This window comes from Hippocampus bargibanti, linkage group LG19 (genome assembly GCF_051943395.1).
Source record: "Hippocampus bargibanti isolate YZ-2025 linkage group LG19, ASM5194339v1, whole genome shotgun sequence".
NCBI lineage: Eukaryota > Metazoa > Chordata > Actinopteri > Syngnathiformes > Syngnathidae > Hippocampus > Hippocampus bargibanti.
The window spans coordinates 1,415,888-1,439,355 of NC_142752.1; the positions used below are offsets into that span (position 1 = coordinate 1,415,888).

At 39.3% G+C, this 23,468-nt stretch overlaps 2 protein-coding genes across 2 annotated transcripts in view; one reads left to right on the forward strand and one right to left on the reverse strand.

The window, feature by feature from the left end:
- The window catches only part of LOC148883496 (serine/threonine-protein kinase pdik1l-B), a 32,756-nt gene extending 16,895 nt beyond the window's left edge, over positions 1-15,861 (reverse strand). The window contains exons 1-2 of the mRNA XM_089022719.1: positions 15,733-15,861; positions 15,490-15,562 (exon numbers count right to left, since the gene is read on the reverse strand). The gene's annotated coding sequence lies outside the window, so the exon portion shown is untranslated. The remainder of the gene's footprint in view (positions 1-15,489; positions 15,563-15,732) is intronic.
- On the forward strand, positions 38-21,984 carry pnocb (prepronociceptin b). Its single transcript, XM_089022723.1, has 3 exons — positions 38-145; positions 15,710-15,951; positions 21,326-21,984. The coding sequence occupies exons 2-3, from the start codon at positions 15,814-15,816 to the stop codon at positions 21,962-21,964; spliced, it is 777 nt and encodes a 258-aa protein (XP_088878849.1). The 5' UTR covers positions 38-145; positions 15,710-15,813; the 3' UTR covers positions 21,965-21,984.
- Positions 21,985-23,468: the final 1,484 nt, after the last annotated feature.

Genomic DNA, 23,468 nt, shown 5'->3' on the forward strand with positions numbered 1-23,468 from the left:
TGAGGGAAGGGGTGTGCCTTTATAAGAAGCCTCAGAGGAGCTATGTGTTCAGTTGTCGAAATCCTTCGCCTGAGGATACGAGGCGAGATTACAAAGTCCACTTGAAGCGGCAGAACAAGCGCTACGAGAAAACCAAGAGATAAAGGTAAGGAAGTTTGATTTTTTTTTTTTGGGGGGGGGGGGGGAGGTGGGGGGTCTATCATGTTGACTCAATTGTGGGTCAAGATGGGACCAAATCCACTTGGAGATGACGGGTAAAAAAAACAAAATAAACTTTTATATGATTGATTTATACTGGATTTAATTATAGTGGACCGTTTGATTTGTCAGATTTAACGTTTTCTTCTGCGCTTGTGGTGGGTTTTGTGCTACTCTGGTATCTGTGAATGTACATATATGTGAATTTGGTCCTCAGAGATCAGTCTGTAAAATCCGCAGCTGGAATCATAGCATTTTTGGGAGGGCGGGGGAGTGATACAACCCCCCCCTCCCGCCCACAGTCACCCCCGACTTTATTCATCCTCCCCTGTTGCTCCGATGGTAGCATCTTCACCCACACGATAAATGATTACGAGTTAATTAACAAGATAGCACCCCGCTGTGCTGAGATGACACTTAACAGCACTTTGTAATGAGCTTAGGTTTCAAATCCAACTATGGAAACTACGACACAAAGAAAGTAAAGATGACATTTTGTTTTTAAACGGAAATCTGCATGGAGTAAATCCAAATTTGCTTGTATGAAAACAATTCGGGAATTGACGAAAAGTCTTTTTCCAGTCGAGAAACTAGACACGAGCGCATCAACAGCGCCTCTGCTGCTTCTACGGACAAATACTGGACTCGAGACTGGCCCCTAGCTTCACTACGTGACAAATCGAGAATTAATCTCCACATTGATTAACTCATTGACTGCCAGACGATGTGCAAAAAAGTGTCCACTACAGTGCCAGGGTTTTTGTCATTGTCACTCAAATTCCAGGATCCTTGGAATATTGAGTTTTAGTACGACATAAACATTCAATTCAGCGTAAGAAAACTTAAATTCTCTTATTTCATCAGAAAAAAAAATGTTAATTCCTAAGTGATATGGGTCTGGAGTTATCTGAGCTTGAAATGGGGGCAGCTGCACATAATACGAATACATACGAGTTGATTGATATACAGGTAACATCCGACTTACAATCATGACCCCCAGACCTTTTTAAAAAGTTTAATTCTACGCCAAGCACCGCAACGGGCTAGCAGGCCGGCAACGCGACAATTTTAGCCAGCCAGCCAGCATCTCGCTCTCGCACAGCAATCGACCGTGTGATGTCACCAGAAGGGGGAGGGGCGTTTGTCTGTCATTTAGCCTACGAGTCTCTATTCAACATTTTGAATGGATTTCGACTTACGACCATTTTGACGTACGACCGTTTGGTCGGAACGGAACTCGGTCGTAAGTCAGATATTACCTGTAGTGCTTTGACAACAGCTGAAGCAGTAACAAAGCGCTAACATGAGCAAAAGGCAAATGCTGCCCACTCGTGGAAGGGGAAAAAAAAAATTGCCAGAGGTCTGACCAGCGCTTTACCAAAACCCCCCCAAAAAAAAAAATCGAAAATGGCGCTCCACGTCATATTTTCAATTGCTGAATAAATTCTGTGAATGGCAATGAATTAATTTGGAATTTGCCCCATCCAATTAAGGAAATTATTTTATTTTGTAGCCCATGACCAGGCTCTCACAACACATTCTTCCCTTCACTTTTTTAACGACAATTAAAGGATAACCGACGCCTCTGGACAAGTTGTGTCCATAATTTGTAAAATCACCTGAAATGACTTCTACTGAGCGTATTTTACAAAGATTCCACGGCATATCGCTATATTTTACGTTTTAAAACTTGCGCTGAATATTTCTGCCTGACGTGACGTCACTGAGGGAACGCCCCTGACCAAGAAAGCGACACACAATGCATTTTGGGTACTTTGTTTGGTCTGAAAAGATCGTGTTGATGACGAAATTAGACGGAAAACACATAAATAACGCAATGGTGAATCGTTGTGTGTTGCACCAAGACTACTATTTGATACTAGTTGACACAAATTCCCAGCAGACAAATTAGCCCATTTCCAACAGAGCTTGTGCGCCATCTTGTGCATTTTCTGGGACGCTACATTGGAGTCCAGACTGCTCGAATTGATACGGGAGGACTTCTGTTATCGATTGCAAACATTCATGCTTTCCTCTTCAGAACTATTTGAATCATATTCAGAACTGGATGAGTAACAACAAAGCGTCTTCTCCGAATCTGAAGCCATTGTTTTGATTCTCGAGCAAGGCAAGACGTCCTGGCGTGACGTCACGAACAAAGGGGGCGGAGCAAGTCAAGACGTCCTGGCGTGACATCACGAACAAAGGCGGCGGGACCTTCTGAAACTGCCCACTTCCGGGTTCAACTTGAAGTCGTTTTTGGACACTTTAACATATTTTTATTTGTGTTTTGCATTTGACTAAAAATATCAGCCTGCGTGTTTTGGCTATTTTCGATGCTATAAAACGTTTTTCTGATGTCAGTTAGGAAACAAAAAAACGGTGTTGGTTGTCCTCTAAGTATTTGCATACTAAAAGTCATGAAGAAATGACATTCAATGACATTTGATGACATTTCTCCACTCTACATTTAGATAAATAAGGGACCTTGGTGCCTTTCGCCTAAGCAGCTTTTTGACTGACGATGAGGCATCGCACACGACAACATAAGACAAAAGGGAACCTGGAAAGAATGACAGGGAGTCTTATCTGCATCCAACATATAGGCAAAGGCGCACACTCAAACACGGTTATTATGCTAAGCGCAGGGCAATGATGATTTTTAATGATAATGGTAATGAATGTACATAATCTCGAGCCATTATCGGCCAAGACGTTTGACGCGCTGGCGAGCGATAAAACGGCCGCTTAATGTGCCATTGACTGACAAATGACTCTGCGGTGCCGAATTGTTTCATGAAGGAGGTGTGTGTGTGTGTGGGGGGGGGGGGGGGGGGGGGGGGGGGGGGGGGAATTTAGCATGTTTACACGCTTTATATATGAAACGACGTACGCAACATGTAACTGGGTGTCGTCGGTGAAATTGTACTGGCAAAATAACGACGCGGATCATATTTTAAGACTGTATTCCATGAACGCACGCGACAATCGCCCACGATGTATTTGTCATCACATCATCAGGTCTTATAATTATAAATTTTTAAAATCCGTACAACAATGGTGACCTATTTTGTAGACCCACATTATTGGAGACTCAAACATAAATTATTTAAAGGACAACCGACACCTTTTTTTTTTGTTTCCTAACTGACGCCAGAAAAACGTTGGATAGCATCTAAAATACCCAAAACACGCAGGCTGATATTTTTTTGTCAAATGCAAAACACCAATTGAAAATGACTTAAAGTGTCCCAAAACTGCCACAAAATGAGCTCAAAACTGGGCAGATTCAGAAGGTCCCGCCCCCTTGTTCGTGACGTCACGCCACGACGTCTTGCCTGGCTCGAGAATCAAAACAATGGCTTCAGATTCGGAGAAGATGCTTTCTTGTTACTCATCCAGTTATGAATATGATTCAAATAGTTCCGAAGAGGAAAGCATAAATGTTTGCAATCGATTAAAGAAGTCCTTCCGTCTATTTTCAAAAATGTTCAAAAATCTTACGTTTTCTAAAATGGCGATTTTCAAAAATGTTCAATTATTTTCTAAAAGCGATTTAGATTTTTTTTAATTCTAAAATTTTCTAAAATGGCGATTTTCAAAAATGTTCAAAACATTTATAAAATGGCGATTTTCAAAAATGTTCAAAACATTTATAAAATGGCAATTTTCAAAAATATTTAATTATTTTCTAAAAGTGATTTAGATTTTTTTTAATTCTAAAATTTTCTAAAATGGCGATTTTCAAAAATGTTCAAAACATTTATAAAATGGCAATTTTCAAAAATGTTCAATTATTTTCTAAAAGCGATTTAGATTTTTTTTTATTCTAAAATTTTCTAAAATGGCGATTTTCAAAAATGATCAAACATTTTTCTAAAAGCAATTTAGATTTTTTTTATTGTAAAATTTTCTAAAATGGCGATTTTCAAAAAAATTCAAAACATTTCTAAAACGGCGATTTTCTAAATTATTAAAAATAAAAAACAGTGGTTTTAAAATTAAACAAAAATAAATAAAAAATAAAATAGGCGTGTCCAAAGTGCGGCCCCGGGGGACCAAATACGGTCCGTGGTCAATTTTCATCCGGCCTGCCACCTCTGTCATAATAATCAATAACGCCTGGGTCGCATGTAAAATGACTGTATTTTCCGGTGTATAGTGCCACTTAGCAGTTTTTTTTGACGACGATACTAGTGCAGCGTGTTCTACCGGAAACAAATTCCTTGTGTGTTCTACATACTTGGCAATAAAGATGATTCTGATTCTGATAAGGCGCACCCCCAACGAATGCTTACGGCTGATTTAGGAAACGTTTTTTATGTCAGTCCACCTCCCTGATCTCTCCGCGTTTACCGGACCATTTGGCAGTCCATCTTATTCATCCTCATCGCATGTCACAAACGGTCACAAACGGTCGATGACTGCCCCCCGTTGACTGCGTGTCCGATGGATTTTGTGTAAGCGTCAAGGCAACAAAACCAATCAATGACCAAAGCGCGTCAGCGGTCCGCAACGCGCCGCGGGATCTTTCGCAAACGCGCCCGTCGAAACCGATCTGAAAAGCCGGTTTGTGGCCTTCGAAATTAAACGTGAAGGGTCGATGTTGGCTTATCGCTAGCAATGCGACTGGAAAGCGAAATGGAATTTCCACCACGCGACATCCACACCCGCCGCCACACGCCTGCTCTTTGTTCTCTCCCCCGGTTATCGCATTTTATTTTGAAACCATTAACGCGGCGCCCCCTCGGGGTTGGGGGGCTAAAATGAGAAGTGTGTCCCAAACTAGAAAGCGCAGATGGAGATATCCGACCACTTAATGAAGCGAGCTCCTCATTTTGGGGTACAAAAAGGCTTCAAATGAGATGCTAATTTGAGCTAATGACGAGCGCCGCGCACAACGTCGGAATTCAAAGGATCTCATCTCCACATTTGGAATGAGCCACATAGATTATGACAGTATTTTTTCTTGCCTTATGTATGGAAAACGTTTTAAAATAGGCCATTTATTAAAGGTGCCCCTTATAATACGGTGCGCCCCATGTATGGAAAAGGTTTAAAAATATATCGTTCGTTAAAGGTGCCCCTTATGTATGGAAAAGGTGTTAAAATATGTCATTCGTTTAAGGTGACACTTATAATGCGGTGCGCCTTATGCATGGAAAATGTTTAAATATATGTCATCCATTGAAGGTGCCCCTTATAATGCGGTGCGCCTTATGTATGGAAAACGTTTTAAAATACAGGTAACATCTGATTTACAACCGAGTTCCGAGGGACAAATTAAAAACTCATTCACTGCCATTCACCAAATTTATTCGGGAATTGAAAATATGACGTCAAGCGCCATTCCCGAATTTGCTGGAGTTTATGTAAAGCGCTGGTCAGACCTCTGGTAATGTTTTTTCCCCACAGAGAGTTCAGATTCGAAGAAAATGCTTTCTTGTTACTCATCCAGTTATGAATATGATTCAAATAGTTCTGAAGAGGAAAGCATAAATGTTTGACATCGATGAAAGAAGTCCTTCCGTGTCATTTTGAGGCATCTGGACTCCAATGTAGCGTCCCAGAAAATGCACAAGATGGCGGCCAAGCTCCATTGGAAATGGGCTGATTTGTCTGCTTGGAATTGGTGTCAACTAGTATCAAATAATAGTCTTGGTGCAACACACAACGATTCACCATCACGTTATTTATGCGTTTTCCTTCTCATTTCGCCATCAACACGAAGTATTCAGACCGAACAAAGTACCCAAAATGCATTGCGTGTTGCTTTGTCGGTCAGGGGCGTTCCAAACGTGACGTCACGTAGGGATCGTCATCAACTCGACAACAAGACTTCTTGAATATTCAGCGCATAAACCGTCAAATATAGCTACTGTATATGCGCTGGAATCTTTGTAAAATACTCTCAGTAGAAGTCATTTGAAGTGATTTTACAAATTATGCACACAACTTGTCCGGAGGTGTCGGTTGTCCTTTAACTCTTCATTGACTCAATGTCATGGTCCTCATCATCCATCAGTTCTGCCGTCTGAGTGACAAGAAACTAACTCGGGCGCCGCAACAGCCCAGGTAATAAGTGCCAATAATGGCGGCGGGTGCATGGAAATGGGATGAAGGGCATTCTCTCAGATGAAGCATCCTTCCGGAGACGAAGGTCACTTCCAAATTCACCTTTTCCGCTAGCCGTTTATCTGCGGCTGCACAGGACGGATTACGTTGTCCTGTAATTTGGTGCTTGCTTGCGTTTTTAATCGCTGTATTCGCAGGACCGCACGGTGTGTTGACTGCAATGATACTCGTTGTTATAAGTCTAAGAAAATAAATAGGGTTTTTTTTTTCGGATCAGGCAACTGTCAACGTAGCACGTAGCGCTATCGCTATTTTCACGAGTGCTTTGTTGAAGGCCACATAGCATCGCGGCAATCTCGTTGCCGCTTTAACCTTGGCGAAAGATCTCAGTGAAAGTCAAAACAACAATACTTATATAGATTCTGATAGGTGGCTATATGCTAAACCCGGATAAGTTAGCATAGCTAAAAATAGACGGGTTTGGAAGACGGGCAGCAATGGCGGACGTTGTTCCAAAGAACCAGACTCAATGAACGGATGGCAGAGCAGGAGTCATACGCTCCCTCTTACGAGTCATAATAATAATAATAATAATAATAATAATAATAATATTATTATTATTATTATTATTATTATTACAGTAAAGTCTCGTTATATCGATATTCAAGGGAGTCCGAAAAAATATCGATATAACCGGGACTATCGATATATCCGACCCTGTATGCATGTAATTTTCTCCGTGCGTGCATAGAAATAGTATCGATATAACCGGGACTATCGATATATCCGATATCGATATAACGAGACTTTACTGTATTATTATTATTATTATTATTATAATTATTATTACTTTTCAAGAAAGATCAGTCAGTTATTTCCTGGCGAATGCTACCCTCGAGTGGACTTGTAGTAAATCACACCGCACTCTTTCCAGTCTGGATTGATTCAGACATAGCACTACTGAAGGCCTAGCCATGAATTCCACTGCCCGCCACTGATTCTCAATGACTAACTTTACCAATGTTTCACACCAATGGATTCAATGAACGGTACAAGTTCACAACCACACCGTTTGATACGCGCCAAATTCAGAGCTAGCGATCGACGGAAAATGTCCGGAGGTTAGCATATCAATGAATCGTACGGTTGCAGATAGCGAAATGCATCATGGCTGCTTCACGGACACATTTTGGGGCAAAAAAAAGGCAAAACAAGAACTTGATTTATTGTCTGATTTCACCGTCAAGATGCGTCAAGGTGGTTTACAGACCCAAATATTAAATATTTGCATGAAACGACCCCCCCCCCCCCCGTATGAAATCCACAATGGAATCTCATGGACCGAAGGTGTCCAAACTGTCTGTGGGTGTTTGACAGAAAACGTTCCAGTTGCTGGACTAGATGAGATGCGATACGATGGCAAACGGCTGGGAAGTATTTTTTTTCTTCCTTTGAGGACATTATGTTTTGTAGCCCACAGAGATAATGGAGCGATTTAGCGCCGCGGGACATCTTCCATGCGGTTTGCCAACAAATTTCCATTCCTCCTCCTTGTTTTTTTTTTTTTGTCGTCGCCCTTGGATAATTCCGACTTTTCAACGAGTCTAACACGCAAGCTATTTTGAAACATGGGAAGAAGCCTAAGCTGGCTAATGGCTAGCTGTTCGCTGGCTAATGGCTAGCTGTTCGCTGGCTAATGGCTGTCTATTGACTGGCTAATGGCTATCTGTTTGCCGGACTATCAATTCGCTAGCTGTTAGCTATCAATTCGCTAGCTAAAGGCTATCTATCTATCTATCTATCTATCTATTTTTTATCTATTATTTATATTTATTTGCATATATACGCATATATTTATTCAATTCATTTATTTATCTATATATTTATTTATTTGTATATTTATTTGCATATGTATTTGTTTATGTATTTTATTTATTTACAGTAAAGTCTCGTTATATCGATATTCAAGGGAGTCCGAAAAAATATCGATATAACCGGGACTATCGATATATCCGACCCTGTTTGCATGTAATTTTCTCTGTGCGTGCATAGAAATAGTATCGATATAACCGGGACTATCGATATATCCGATATCGATATAACGAGACTTTACTGTATTTGTATATTTAGGTTAGCTGGCTGGATATCTATGAGCTGTCTATCCAGCTAGCTATCTGTCTATTAGCTAGCTATCTAGCTTGCTATCTATTTCAGTTCGAGAGCCAAATATGTCAATAGGGATGAGCGTTTCTGGCCCTGGATTGATAACGTGGAGAAAGGAGAAAAGGTAGAAATGGTGCGGCGTGAAAGGTCTGAGTGGATGCAAAGGAGAGAGCAAGAAGGTAACAAAGAAAGACCTGCAGGTTATCCATCCGTGCATTAGCAGGCTCCTTTGTGCCTTTCAGTCGCATGTTGCCAACTAATGGACGAGATAGCGTGAGTCACGGCCACCAGCTTTTTCTTCTCATGCTTAACACACACACACACAACACACACACACACACACACACACACATTCCTGTTTCAATGATTTTGTTGTCCGGATAACTCCAGATAAGGAGTGAGGACCACCGTTGCTTATAAGTTTAGAGAAGAATTAGTGTTACATTTGAACACTAAATGTTTAAAAACCGTTTCCCACTTCAACTTTTTTTAAAAAAACAAAGAAATAAAAAGTGGACTTGAAACTGAAATAACAGCAGGAGTGAGGTTTCTAAATGGGTACATTCAAAGTCCTCACCCCTGTGGTGAATTTGGTTAAATATCGTTTTACTTTTTGTGGTATGAACTTTTTCCTCTCATTAAACACGCACACACATACACATAAACACATGCAGTGAGTAAAAAGTGTGTGTATCCAAGTGAAATGAAAATACACAGCAAAAATCAATTTGGGTGATTTGTGAGGACCTCTCTGAAACTTTAACAGATGCATATATAGACCCTCTAGAAACCTTTGGAATGAAAAACTTGTGAGGACCGGTCTAAAGGTCCTCACTTGTCGACAATGTCCTCACGACGTATGGTATAAAATGTGAGTGGTCCTCACAAGACTAGTCATACGAACACACTCACATAAACACACAGTGATAAAATGTGTGTATCCGAGTGAAATGAAAATACACACCAAAAATCATTTTGGGTGACTCTGTGAGGACCTCTCTGAAACTTAAACAGATGCATATATAGACCCTCTAGAAGAGTGGTCCCCAACCATTTTTGCGCCACGGACCGGTTTAATGTCAGACAATATCTTCAAGTACCGGCGGATAAAGAAACTTTCCAAAGACGTTTGTTTTTTTTTTTTTTTTTTTACTCATCTTGCTAGCTCACGGTGGGCTAATTTTAGCGGTATGTATCACGTGACCTAGATACGCGTTTTGACAGCCGTCAAGCGTAAATCATAGATGTATGTAATCTGGTAATTTTTCATTTTATGTAAATTATTTATTCTTTCTGCGCGGCCCGGTACCAAATGACCCACGGACCGGTACGGGTCCGCGGCCCGGGGGTTGGGGACCTCTGCTCTAGAAGCCTTTAGAATGAAAAACTGAAAAGGTCCTCACTACGTATGGTATTAAATGTGAGTGGTCCTCACAAGACTGGTCATACAAACACACACACACACACACACACACACACACACACACACACACACACACAAACACCCCATCGCTGTCACCCTGCGCACCCTCCACCCATTCGCGCCCCTTCATCACACCTGCCGATGCTAATTTCAATGACTAGTTGCTTTATTAATAACTTCAACATGACAAAAAGTTCCACGTGCGAACAGAATTTGTTCTTGGGGTATTTTTAGGCCTCCATAAATGGGATGTACTCAAGAGTAAAAGCGTCACACGGCTACGTGCTTCGTGTATGAATGCGCTGATTGATTCTTGTTTTCAAAGGTAAAAATAAAAAAAAAAACAACAATTTCATGGTCTTCGTTAACACTAATGGAAGCACCAAACAAGCGCGCCTTGTTGCGGCGTGCAATTTGGAGTCCGAGTAAAAGCATTAAGGGGATGATGGAAAAGGAAAAAGGACTTTTTTTTGGGGAGAGCAGAAGGACACGCGGCTCTTTGCCGTGGTTCTTTTTGATTTTTCTGCTTTCTTTTATTTCGAAGAAGAAAAAAAAAAAGCTTTTGATTGATTACGGACGATTGATCCTCAACTCAAATGCGGCTATGACCGTAATGAGCTCTTGGAAAGACGTCTCCAATGCATAGACACGAGTGCAATACGCAGTGGACAATCTTTCAACAGGTAGCCAATACCGTATATATCTGCATATATATATATATATATATATATATATATATATATATATATATATATATATATATATATATATATATATATAGAGAGAGAGAGAGAGAGAGAGAGAGAGAGAGAGAGAGAGAGAGAGAGAGAGAGAGAGAGAGAGAGAGAGAGAGAGAGAGAGAGAAACAAATAGAGTGAATGAGAGAGGGAGAGAGACAGAAAGAGAGAGAGAAATGAGAAAGGGAGAGAGAATGAAAGAGTGAGAGAGACAGAGAAAGAGAGAGAGAGAGAAAAGGAGAGCCTGAGAGACGGAGAAAGAAAGAGAGAGACAGAGAGAGAGGAATAAAGGGAGCGAGAGAATGAGGGAAGGAGAGAGATAGAGCGAGAGACAGAGACAGAGAGAGAAAAAGAGAGAGAGAGAGAAATAAGACAGCGAGACAGAGAGAGAGAAAAAGAAAGAGAAAGATAATGAGAGAGAGAGACAGAGAAAGAGAGCGAGAGAAGGAGAGAGGGAGAGACAGAAAGAGAGGTAGAGAATGACAGAAGGAGAGAGAAAAAGAGAGAGAGATGAATACAGAGAGAGAGAGAGAGAGAGAGAGAGAGAGAGAGAGAGAGAGAGAGAAATGAGAAAGGGAGAGAGAATGAAAGAGTGAGAGACAGAGAAAGAAAGAGAGAGACAGAGAGAGAGGAATAAAGGGAGAGAGAGAATGAGGGAAGGAGAGAGACATAGAGCAAGAGACACAGAGAGAGAAAGAGAGAGAGAGAGAGAGAGAAAGAAAGAAAGAAAGAAAGAAAGAAAGAAAGAAAGAAAGAAAGAAAGAAAGAAAGAAAGAAAGAAAGAAAGAAAGAAAGAGAGAGAGAGAGAGAAAGAAAGAAAGAAAGAAAGAAAGAAAGAAAGAAAGAAAGAAAGAAAGAAAGAGAGAGAGAAAGAAAGAAAGAAAGAAAGAAAGAAAGAAAGAAAGAAAGAAAGAAAGAAAGAAAGAAAGAAAGAAAGAAGAAAGAAAGAAAAAAAGAAAGAAAGAAAGAAAGAAAGAAAAAAAAGAGAGAAATAAGACAGTGAGACAGAGAGAGAAAGAAAGAGAAAGAGAAAGAGAGAGAGAATGAGATAGAGAGAGAGAGAGAGAGAGAGAGAGAGGTAATAGATAGCCAGCTACATAACAAGCTAGCTAACTAGATGGATAATAGATAGACATTTCACAACTTCACCGAACTCGGAAGTAACTCAAATAGATAGCCAGCTAGCTAGCCAGCTAGCCAGCTAGCTAGCTGGCTTCACTGAACTCGGAAGTAACTCAAATAGATAGCCAGCTAAATAACAAGCTAGCTAGGTGGCTTCACTGAACCCGGAAGTAACTCAAATAGATAGAAATCAAGCTAATAGACAGCTAGCTATCACGTGCACGAAAACACGCACGTCCGCGCACACTCTGGCGACGGAGCAGAAAATGGTGGCTTGACCGCTCACGGTGTCAAAGTCAAGAAACGTGCAAAAGAAATCCATTTGAAGTCGTGTTTAGCCATCGGGAAATATTCCAAGATATAGCAAAGCTGTCAGCGTCGTCACAGAGAGCACAAGCACAAAAAAAAAAACATGGGAAACGCTTTGCTGATAAGAACCAAGAGCCAAGGTTACATTCCGACAATGTTGTTGTCGTCATCTCCGCTGAAAAGCCAATTTTTTCTTGTTGTTTTTAGCCGCAAGCGGCAAATGTGGGAAATCGTCAGAACATCGATGACTATCTATCTATTTGTTGCTCTTATGGAAATAAGCTTGTCTAAAACCTCACGGAAATGACGGACCATGATCATTTCAGTGCTCCGTGACGTGAAATACAATCACATTTGGTTAGCGAGGTGAGTTCAAATTGCACACAACGCAAAACTCGACGGACAAAACATCCAACTTACGACCGACTCGACTTACAACCACGACCCTATTTTGAATTCTATTTTTATTCTACGCCTGCCATTGCAACCTGGAACGCATACGACAATTTTGGCCAGCCAGCCAGCATCTCGCTCTCGCACAGCAATCGACCGCGTGATGGCACCATAGAGGGGGCAGGGTTTGCGAGTCATTTAACCTCCGAGTCTCTAGTCAACATTTTGAATGGATTTCGACCATTTTGACTTACAACCGTTTGGTCGGACCAGAACTCGGTCGCAAGTCGGATATTACCTGTATATAAAAACAACAACATGTAAATGCAAATTTATTGATTTATTTGTTTGCACAGATATGTATATATGTATGCAAATATGTATTTATTTGTTTGTTTATTTATTTGCATATATATGTATATATTTATTCTAGTATTTATTTATTTGCACATACATGTATATATTTATTCAAGTTTTCATTTATTTATTTTTTATATTTGCAGATGTTTTTACTTATGTATATGTATACATATTTATTTCTTTATATATGTATGCATATATATATGTATATTTTATTCATGTTTTTATGTATTTATGTATTTATTTATTTATTTGTTTATTTGTATATTTATTTGTTAGTATATTTATTTATTTGTTAGTATATTTATTTCTTTGTTAGTATATTTATTTTTTTGTTTGTTAGTTTATTTATTTATTTATTTATGTATTTATTTATTTATTGGTTAGTATATTTTTTGTTAGTTTATTTATTTATTTATTTATTTGTATATTTATTTATTTGTTAGTATATTTATATATATATATTTATTTGTCCGTTTGTTTATTTATTTGCACATATATGTATATATTTATTCAAGTTTTCATTTATTTATTTATTCATTTATTTGCATATGTATTTATTTCTTTATATTTATACATATTTATTTATATATCATATACTGTATATGTATATGTTTATTCATGTTTGTTATTTGTTTATTTGCTTGTTTGTTTATTTGTATATTTATTTATTTGTTAGTATATTAATTCATTTGTTAAAATATGTATTTATTTATTTATGTATTTATGTATGTATCAGAATCAGAATACCTTTATTCGTCCCACAATGGGGTATGTATGTATGTATGTATTTATTTATTGAGTGGCACAGACGCCTTCTTTGTATTGGCTCGAAAATGCTCCATCGGGTCACTAATATGTTCATTAAGTCGATCAAAAGAGGACCACTTAAGGGAAGGGAGCGCGGTAGTTGAAAATGGACTGAGTCAGTAGGCAGGTAGGTGGTGATCATTTCAAACATTTCAGCGGGGGTGGTGGTGGTGGGGGGGGGGGGGGGATAGATGGGGAAATATGTGGGTGATGGCAAACAAACATCTCCCTGATGATTTCCCAACCAAACCTCGCATATTTGCAAATGGACCGACGCTATTCCACAGTCCTCTTTCACAAGCTATTGACCTACTTGTTATGTTCCTACACGAGAATGGTCACACTGAGCTCTTGTCTGCTTTATTTATGCCAATATATATGTATTTATTTATTTATGTGTTTATTTTTTTATTTTTTTATGTATGTATTTATTTTTGTAATGTTGTAATTGTGTACTTATTTATTTATTTACTTATGTATTTATTTATGTATTTATATATATATATATATTCCTGTAGATATTTATATACTTATTTATGTTTTTGTTTATGTAGGTATTTATTTATTTTTGTAATTTTGTACTAATTTATTTATTTATTAGTTTTTTATTTCTAAATTTATTTATTTGTATATGTATGTATATATTTATTCAAGTTGTTATTTATTTTTTTATTTTATTTATTTATTTATTATTTGTTTATTCAAATATTCATGTATTTATTCTTTATTTATTCATACATTTGTGTATGCATATATTTATTCATTTAGTCATCTATTCATTTATTCGTGTATTCATTTATTCGTGTATTCATTTGTCTATTCATGCATTTATATGATTTTTTAATTATTTTTTTAATGTATTTGCACATGTATTTATCAATTAGTATATTTATTTATTTGTTCATTTGTTTATTTATTTATCATCCGCTCAATTATTTATTTATTTATTTATTTATGCATACATTTATTTGTGCATACATTTATTTATGCATACATTTCTTTATGCCTATATTTATTTATGTATATATGTATTTACTCATATGTATTTATGTTAAAAACATTCAGAAAAGCCAAACATAGTTAAGAACTACACTGCTACAAATAGGCTTTTTGCTCACATTTAGCATCTGTTTGTTAAAAAGGCCCCTTTGGGCATCATAACGTGAAAAACGACAACATTTACAGACCAAAAAAAAAAAGCAACAAAAAGCTTGACGTTCAGCAAGCAGAGCCAACGCCGACCGTGCGCTTTTATCTGGTTTGGGATCCGCAAAGCAACAAGACAGGCCAGGCCAGGCCAGGCCAAGCAGCTGCGGATGAGCAAAAGCAATTTACAATGATCTGAGTGGCTGTTTATCCGCCTTAACCCTCTGTCTGCAACCTGTTATATTTTGGAACATGGGGGGTCTACAGGGGGGGGAGTCACTCACAAGATGGATGGGGTCCTGACGAGGTGGCATTGCATGTCGACCCATGTTACCGATTCAGCAGTGCAAGCGTGTTTTAGAAGCCATTTTGGATTCATCATGTGGTGGGGTGATGTGGGGGGGGGGCACTTGATATGTGGTTGCTCCCATCTCTGGGGGGGGAGGGGGACATGAAAATGGAGAAATATAAAAAGCTAAATTCTATACAAAGACACTGAATGAATGACTTTGAATCACATTGCATTTTTTTTTCAAGGATTCAAGCATTTTTTGGGGAGGGCGAGGGGGCATTTTTTTCTGAACAAACACACTTAAGGAATTCATAGCAATTTTTCTTTTGGGGTGAGGGGGGATTTTTTCCTGCACAAACACACTCAAGGAATTCATCTTTGGAACCACATTGCAATTTTTAAAATTATTATTATTATTATTAATACATATTTTTTCAATCATTGCATCCGATTGCACTCACCATTCATCACACCAAGATGATCCAATTCCTCCTTTCGTCGGTCTGGACAATCTCCCACCAGCCACGCTTGGTCCTAACAAATAAAAAAAAAGAAATAATAATAATATAAATAGGCGAATAATCCCTTGAAAGTGACCCTGATGCAATCCTGTGTAACCAACCAGTTTTTTTTTTTTTTTAATGCCCTCCTTCCCCAACCCCCTCATGCACCCCCATCCAGGCTGGCCTTCCCATAATACTTACCTTATCCAGCTGTGATCGGTCCACATTCTCTTTGGGCCCCCCCCACCCGATTATTTCCTGCCTGCGTGGGTGTGCGGAGCCATGAAGATCCCTCTGTGGTGCCTGCTGGTTCTACTTGCGTGTTTCTTCAACCCGGGACGAAGCGACTGCCAGGGGGAGTGCCTGACCTGCAGCTTTGTCCTTCAGAAGCAAGAACTGAATCAAGCCTTTGACACCATGGTATGTGGGTGTGTGGTTTTGTGTGGGTGTGTGTGGTTGTGTGTGGGTCGTTTCGTGTGTTACGGGTGAGGTGGCGACGATTAAGTCATTCACTGCAATTCACGAATTGAAAATGTGACGTACAGTAGAGCGCCATTCCCGAATTTGTTCGGGTTTTGGTTTTTCACGCATGGGTGCCGATCAAGCGCTAGCCATGGGCTCTGTCTGGTACAAGGGAGCAGCATTTCCATTTTTTTTTGCCTTTGTTACAGCTTCAGAGCGCCTTTCCTGAATGTGTTTGTTTTTTTTCATGTTTGGGTGCTGATAAAGCACTGGCCAGATTTCTGGCAATATGTTGTCCCTTCCACAAGGGGGCAGAATTTCCCTTCTTTCCATGTTAGCACTTCTTTCCAGCTTCAGCTGTTGTTAAATCGCCATATCAATGAACATGTTAGTCTTGTATTATGGACAGATGCCCCCATTTCAAGCTCATATAACTCCAGAACCGTATACAGGTAACATCCGAATTACGACCGAGTTCCGTTCCGACCAAACGGTCGTAAGTCGAAATGGTCGTAAGTCAAAATACATTCAAAATGTTGAATAGAGACTTGGAGGCTGTTACTTATACTGTGACTGCAGTGTCCTTGAGAGTTTTGAAAGGCGCTTAGAAATTAAATGTATTATTATTATTATTATTATTATTATAAACGCCCCTCCCTCTGGTGCCATCACGCAGTCGATTGCTGTGCGAGAGTGAGATGCTGACTGCCTGGCCAAAATTATCCGACGCGATGTCGTCCTGCTAGCGCATTGCGATGCCAGGCGTAGAACTTTTTTTTTTTAAATGTAGTTTATGGTCGTAAGTACGGGTGGTCGCAAGTCAAGTTGGTCGTAAGTCGGATGTTACCTGTAATTTAGGAATTAACTCTTTATTCATTTTGAAAGAAGAGCGTCTACGGTTGCTAACGCTGTATTGAATGTTTATGTCGTCCTAAAACTCCATATTGTGTAGGTCCTGGAATTTGAGTGAAAATGCCAAAAACCCTGGCACTGGAGCGGACGCATTTTTCCACATCATCTGGCAGTGAATGAGTTAACCCGAACTGAAAAAAAACAAAAAGGCAAAAAACACTTTGCCGCAAGCGGATCCAAGTATAGCCGAGTATGTACCGCGACACGAGAAGACAATGAGTTAATGAAGCATATGCTCCCCCCTTTTCAATCTGCGCATACCGATATCGCCAAAGTGCCGACGGGCCTCCGCTCACGTCTGGAGTGGAGAACAATACAAAGCTGGCGATGGGGATGGGGGAGGGGGGCGGGGGGGGGGGTCTCAATGCGAAAAAACCACCAACACAATGAAGAGCTGATAAAACGTGTCAGTCAGGCAGTGTAAGCCCAACCTGATCAAGTCTCGAAGCGGCAGTCAATTACATCTTTCTATTACAACTTCCATCAAGGTCCCAGCTGTCTTCCACGCTATCATTATTGGCTAAATTAGCCAACCCAACCACAATTCCAGGTTGCCTGCCGGCTGTTTTCACTCAATGGGGGGTGGGGGGGGGTTTTACCTCCCTCTTTCCGATGTTTGGAAATGAGATCGTGGGTAGGCACTACTCCTGGGTGACTCCAGGGTGAAATTGCGTAAGGCGCAACTGCGCCGAAATCTACTCTCTCAGCGTGACCGCGGACTCCATTTATCGGAATGCAAAATACGTACATGGTTTTGCTATTAAAAGTCGGTATGATTAGCATCTCGCGGCGGTTTCATGACACCGCTATCGATTTCTCCCGAACCGAATTCAACGGTCTCCGCGGATGTTGAAAACGCGCCCGGCGTGTCGCAATGTGAGACGCCGCGATACTCTCAATCGGCGACGATAATAACGGAAACGTAATGACGTTCTAATAGCGCGTCGTTGGAAAGCTTCTCGGAGTCCGAACGCCCGCTATGACGGCGAGATCAAATAACGAAAGATTCTTGTCCTCTGGTCCCCACAAGGTGGCAAAAACACGACATTTACACACTTCGCCTCTCAGTCGTAAACACTTTTCGATTGTTTCGTTTATTTGACGCAGACTTATGAAGGATCCGTGAGCTGCGATTTTATTCAGGCTTAATACGATAAAAGAACAAAGCGTACTTTTGTAGTCAAATAACGAAAGATTCTTTGAAACTGGTCCCCACAAGGTAGCAAAAACAAGATACAGTAAAGTCTCGTTATATCGATATTCAAGGGAGTCCGAAAAAATATCGATATAACTGGGACTATCGATATATCCGACCCTGTTTGCATGTAATTTTCTCCGTGCGTGCATAGAAATAGTATCGATATAACCGGGACTATCGATATATCCGATATCGATATAACGAGACTTTACTGTACGTACGCACGCCTCTCAGTCGTAAACACTTTTCGGTTGTTTCGTTTATTTGACGCAGATTTATGACCGAACTGTGAGTTTACGATTTTATTCAGGCTTAATACGATAAAAGAACAAAGCGCATTTTTGAAATCAAATAACGTAGGATTCTTTCAAAGTCGTCGTGTTTCTGTTGCGGGTGTCCTCTGGTCCCCACAAGGTGATAAAAACATGACAGCTACACACCTGGCCACTGCGTCATAAACTCCTTTGGATTGTTTCATTGATCTGACGCGGAGACTCCCCTGGCGCGCTCATTTCATTTAGGACGGATAATTAATTTCCGTTGATAGAGTCGAGGCGGAACTCCCTCCGCGCCCCCCCCCCCCCTGATCCCCCCTCTTTTCATGCGGGTTTCCGATAACAATTCGTCTCATTTAAGACAGATTTTGATCAGTAAATGAGCTTTGGTTCTCGCGTCAAACGGGAAATTTTGAAGTCGATTTGTAGGACGGACACATTCCAGGAAGTGGTACGGGCACGATCGAGATTTTCATCATATGGTGACCATCCTTGCTTCTTAAGTTAGCAAAAGATTTTAGCGGTGCAGGTTAACAAGTTGTAATAGATAATAATAAAACGTTTCATTTATCAGCGCTTGCTAGCTAGTTAGACAGCTAATATATAGCAAATAGATAGCTAGCTAGGTAGCCAGAAACTGTCACCTCGTTCACCTGGGAATAACTCAAATAGATAGAGTTAGCTAGCTAGCTAATAGATGACTAATAGATAGCTAGCTAGCTAGTTAGACAGCTAATCTATAGCAAATAGATAGCTAGCTAGGTAGCCAGCAACGGCGACCCCGTTCAACCGGGAATAACTCAAATAGATCGAGTTAGATAGCTAGCTAATAGATGACTAATAGATAGCTAGCTAGCTAGTTAGAGAGCTAATAGATAGCTGGCCAGGGAGCCAGCAACGGTGACCCCTTTCAACCGGGAATAACTCAAATAGATCAAGTTAGCTAGCTAGTTAGAGAGCTAATAGATAGCAAATAGATAGCTAGCTAGATAGCCAGAAACGGTGACTCCGTTCAACCGGGAATAACACAAATAGATCAAGTTAGCTAGCTAGTTAGAGAGCTAATAGATAGCAAATAGATAGCTAGCTAGATAGCCAGAAACGGTGACTCCGTTCATCCGGGAATAACACAAATAGATCAAGTTAGCTAGCTAATTAGAGAGCTAATAGATAGCAAATAGATAGCTAGCTAGATAGCCAGAAACGGTGACTCCGTTCAACCGGGAATAACACAAACAGATCAAGTTAGCTAGCTAGCTCATAGATGACTAATAGATAGATAGACGGCATTAAACGTGCACAAAAAAACTTTTTGAAAACCTCGTATATCATTCCTCAAATATTTCTTTATGTTGAAATACATGACATTAAAGTAATTGGTATTTTTTTTTTGTTAATTTGCTTCTGTCAATCATGCCGCTGAAATAGATGTCGCATTGGACGTGTTCTATTAATTTTTTGTGTGCCTGCGCTGTGAACGCCGCATGAGGGAGAAGCCCCATTAATTTCCTGACAAGTCGTCGGCCACCCGGATCGAGTTTCTCTTTCGGAATACGGAGAAACGTTCACTTGAAGTGAAGTTATACAACATGAGTGATGAATCGCTATACGAACGCCGTCCACGTGCACATTTTGGGGTTTTTTTTTAAGGCAACTTCTAATTGATAATAAATAAGAAAAATGCGAGAAACAATATGGAACGTCACCCACTCACTTCGCCTGACTGGTAGTGTTAGCACGGATGCTAATGCTAACGGCTGGAAAGAGGCTGCCTCCTGGCTGTCGGTACGGTACCGTTGACGGTCAAAATCAGCAAAAACAATCAATTTGCGTGCAACGAAATTTGACAATGGATTATTTCGATCAATGATTTAGGAAATTGGATTCATATTTGCCTCCATTTTGAAGTTGCGACGTGTTCAATGAACTCGCGCATATCGTAAAAAAAAATGATTAAAATGGAGTGCTCGGATGATGTCAACAAGCATTTTTTAGATTAGATTAAATTAAATTAGATTACATTAAATTCAATGAAATTCTATTCTATTCTATTCTATTTGATTAAATTATATGACATTATATTAGATTAAATTGAATTAATAATTAATTAGATTGTATACATTTTAAATTAAACTAGATTAAATTAGATGACATTATATTAAATAAAATTAAATTGGATTAAATTAAATTACATTAAATTAAATTGGAATACATTCGGTTATGATAGATTATAATAAATTAAAATATATTAGATTCTTATGAGAATCTAATATATAATATTAATTACATAATATATAAATTAGATTTATATTAGATTAGATTAGATTAAATTAGATTGTATTAGAGTAACGTAAATTAAAGTAGATGAAATAAAATGATATTAGATTAAATTACATTTAATTAAAAAAAAAATACATTTAAATTAGATTAAATTAAATTACCTTCAATTAAATTAATTTTGTTAGATTACATCAGATTAAATTAAATACAATGGTTTTACATTCAATTAAACGAGATTAAATTAGATGACATTAGATTAAATTAAATGTAATTAAATTACATTCATTTAAATTCAATTAAATTCGATTTGATTATATTAGATTATATTAAATTAGGTTATATGATATTAAATTATATTCAATTAGATTGTATTAAATTAACTGAAATGCCATTGCATGACATCAAATTAGGTTACATGACATTAAATTAGATCCATTTAGATAAAATTAGATGAACCCTTATTAGTCTCACAGTGGAGAAATTCACAATACACAGCAGCAAAATTGCGAATGAAAGTAGTAGAAGAACAAAATATGGGAGCTGCTGTACAGGCAGCCACTTTTGCGGCGCCATTTTGACCATTTTTTTTGCAATTGTCTCGTATTTGGTTCCATTGGTGGCCATGATTGATGTCAAGTGTGACATGGCATCTTCCCTCTGCCTCCAGATGTGCATTTTAGAGTGCAAAGGTCAACTCTCGCCTTCGCAAACCTGGGAGTCATGCGAGCGCGCCCTGAAGCTGGCCATCTACCCTCCACCAGCCCAGCAAGGCGACCTTCTCAAAAGCGCGGCGGGCGAGCTACGCGTGACCTCCCTGGATCTCTCCTCCGACAGCGAACTGCAATCGGCGGCCGCGCAACCTTACCAAGACGAGGAACCGGACCCGGTCCAGGTCCAGGTCCAGGTCCGGACCCCCTTCGAGCAGCGCCGCGTCCGTTACGACGCGTCGCTGCTGGAATCCTCGGAATCGGAGGAGGACCTGCAGAGTCTGGCCCTCCATCTGAACGACGGAGACGGCGAGCAGAGCGAAGGCGGGGATGAAAGCTCCGAGGCCCTGAGCTTCTCCAAACGCTTCGGCGGCTTTCAGCGGGGGCGCCACGGTTACAGGAAGTTGATCGCTTCCCCCGCCAGACACCTTCAGAAGCGCTACGGAGGCTTCATCGGCGTCCGCAAATCCGCCCGCAAATGGAACAGTCAGAAACGGGTCAACCAGTTGCTCAGGCAGTACTTGGGCATGAGGAGCAGCCGTAGCGGTCGTTTCAACTTCTCCCCGGTCACAAGAGCCTGGAGGCAAAACAAACTGTAAACACGCCGCCATAAACTCCCGCCCCCCAAAATAAAATAAAATAACATAAAAAAAACAGCCCTCTCTGCGTACCTACGGAAGAGCATTAGGGCCAGGTTGAAATATAGTTTTGAAGAGATGGGATATTATACTGAGAAAAAAAAGTCGCAAATTTGTCAGTTTCAAACTGGCAAATTTGCTCGATTTAAAGTCACAAATTTGCTACATTCAAACTTGCAAATTTGCGAGATTCAAACTGGCAAATTTGCTTGATTTAAAGTCACAAATTTGATCGATTTAAAGTCACAAATTTGCTACATTCAAACTTGCAAATTTGCTAGATTCAAACTCGCAAATTTGCGAGATTTTAAGTCACAAATTTGCTCGATTTAAAGTCACAAATTTGCTCGATTTAAAGTCACAAATTTGCTAAATTTAAAGTCACAAATTTGCTAGATTCAAACTTGCAAATTTGCCAGATTTAAAGTCACAAATTTGCAAGATTCAAAGTCAGAAATTTGCTAGATTCCATCTCGCAAATTTGCTACATTTAAAATCACAAATTTGCGAGATTTAAAGTTACAAATTTGCTGGATTTAAAGCCACAAATTTGCTAGATTAAAACTCGAAAATTTGCTAGATTCAAGATCGCGAATTTGCTAGATTCAAAGTCACAAATTTGCGAGATTTAAACGAGTTTCAAACTGGCAAAATTACGAGATTTAAGGTCACAAATTTTCTAGATTTAAAGTCACAAATTTTCGAGATTCAAAGGAACAATTTTGCTTGATTCAAAGTCACAAATTTGCTAGATTCAGTCTCGCTAATTTGCTAGATTTAAAGTCACAAATTTGCAAGATTTAAAATTTAAACGAGATTCAAACTTGCAAATTTGCTAGATTAAAAGTCACAAATTTGCTAGATTCAAACTTGCAAATTTGCTAGACTTAAAGTCACAAATTTGCTTGATTTAAAGTCGCAAATTTGCAAGAATTAAACGTTAAAAACGAACTTTCGGAGTTTGAGATCCATCATTCGGTCGTGCGGTGGGTTAGCAGCCTAATGCTCTTCCGTAGCTGACGGATACGGTCTTTGAGATCGGGTTTAGTAACCAAGAGACATTTTGTACGCCCTTAGGCCATGAAAAACCTTATAAAATAAATGAATGACGCCATAAGTTTTTTTTACGTTTATATCGAGCCAATTTGCGAGTTTGAATCTAGCAAATTTGTGACTTTAAATCTAACAATTTTGTAACTTTAAATCTACAAAATTTGCGAGTTTGAATCCAACAAATTTGTGACTTTAAATCTAGCCAATTTGCGAGTTTGAATCTAGCAAATTTGTGATTTTAAATCGAGTAAATTTGTGACTTTGAATCTTGCAAATTTGTGATTTTAAATCGAGTAAATTTGTGACTTTAAATCTACCAAATTAGCGAGTTTGAATCTAGCAAATGTGTGACTTTAAATCTAACAATTTTGCGAGTTTGAATCTAGCTAATTTGTGACTTTAAATCTAGCAA

Excerpts from the sequence above, each read along its gene's own strand:
- pnocb (XM_089022723.1), top strand. The coding sequence starts at position 15,814 with ATGAAGATCCCTCTGTGGTGCCTGCTGGTTCTACTTGCGTGTTTCTTC. Across the intron at positions 15,952-21,325 it reads ATCAAGCCTTTGACACCATG|ATGTGCATTTTAGAGTGCAA; the intron begins GTATGTGGGTGT and ends CTCTGCCTCCAG.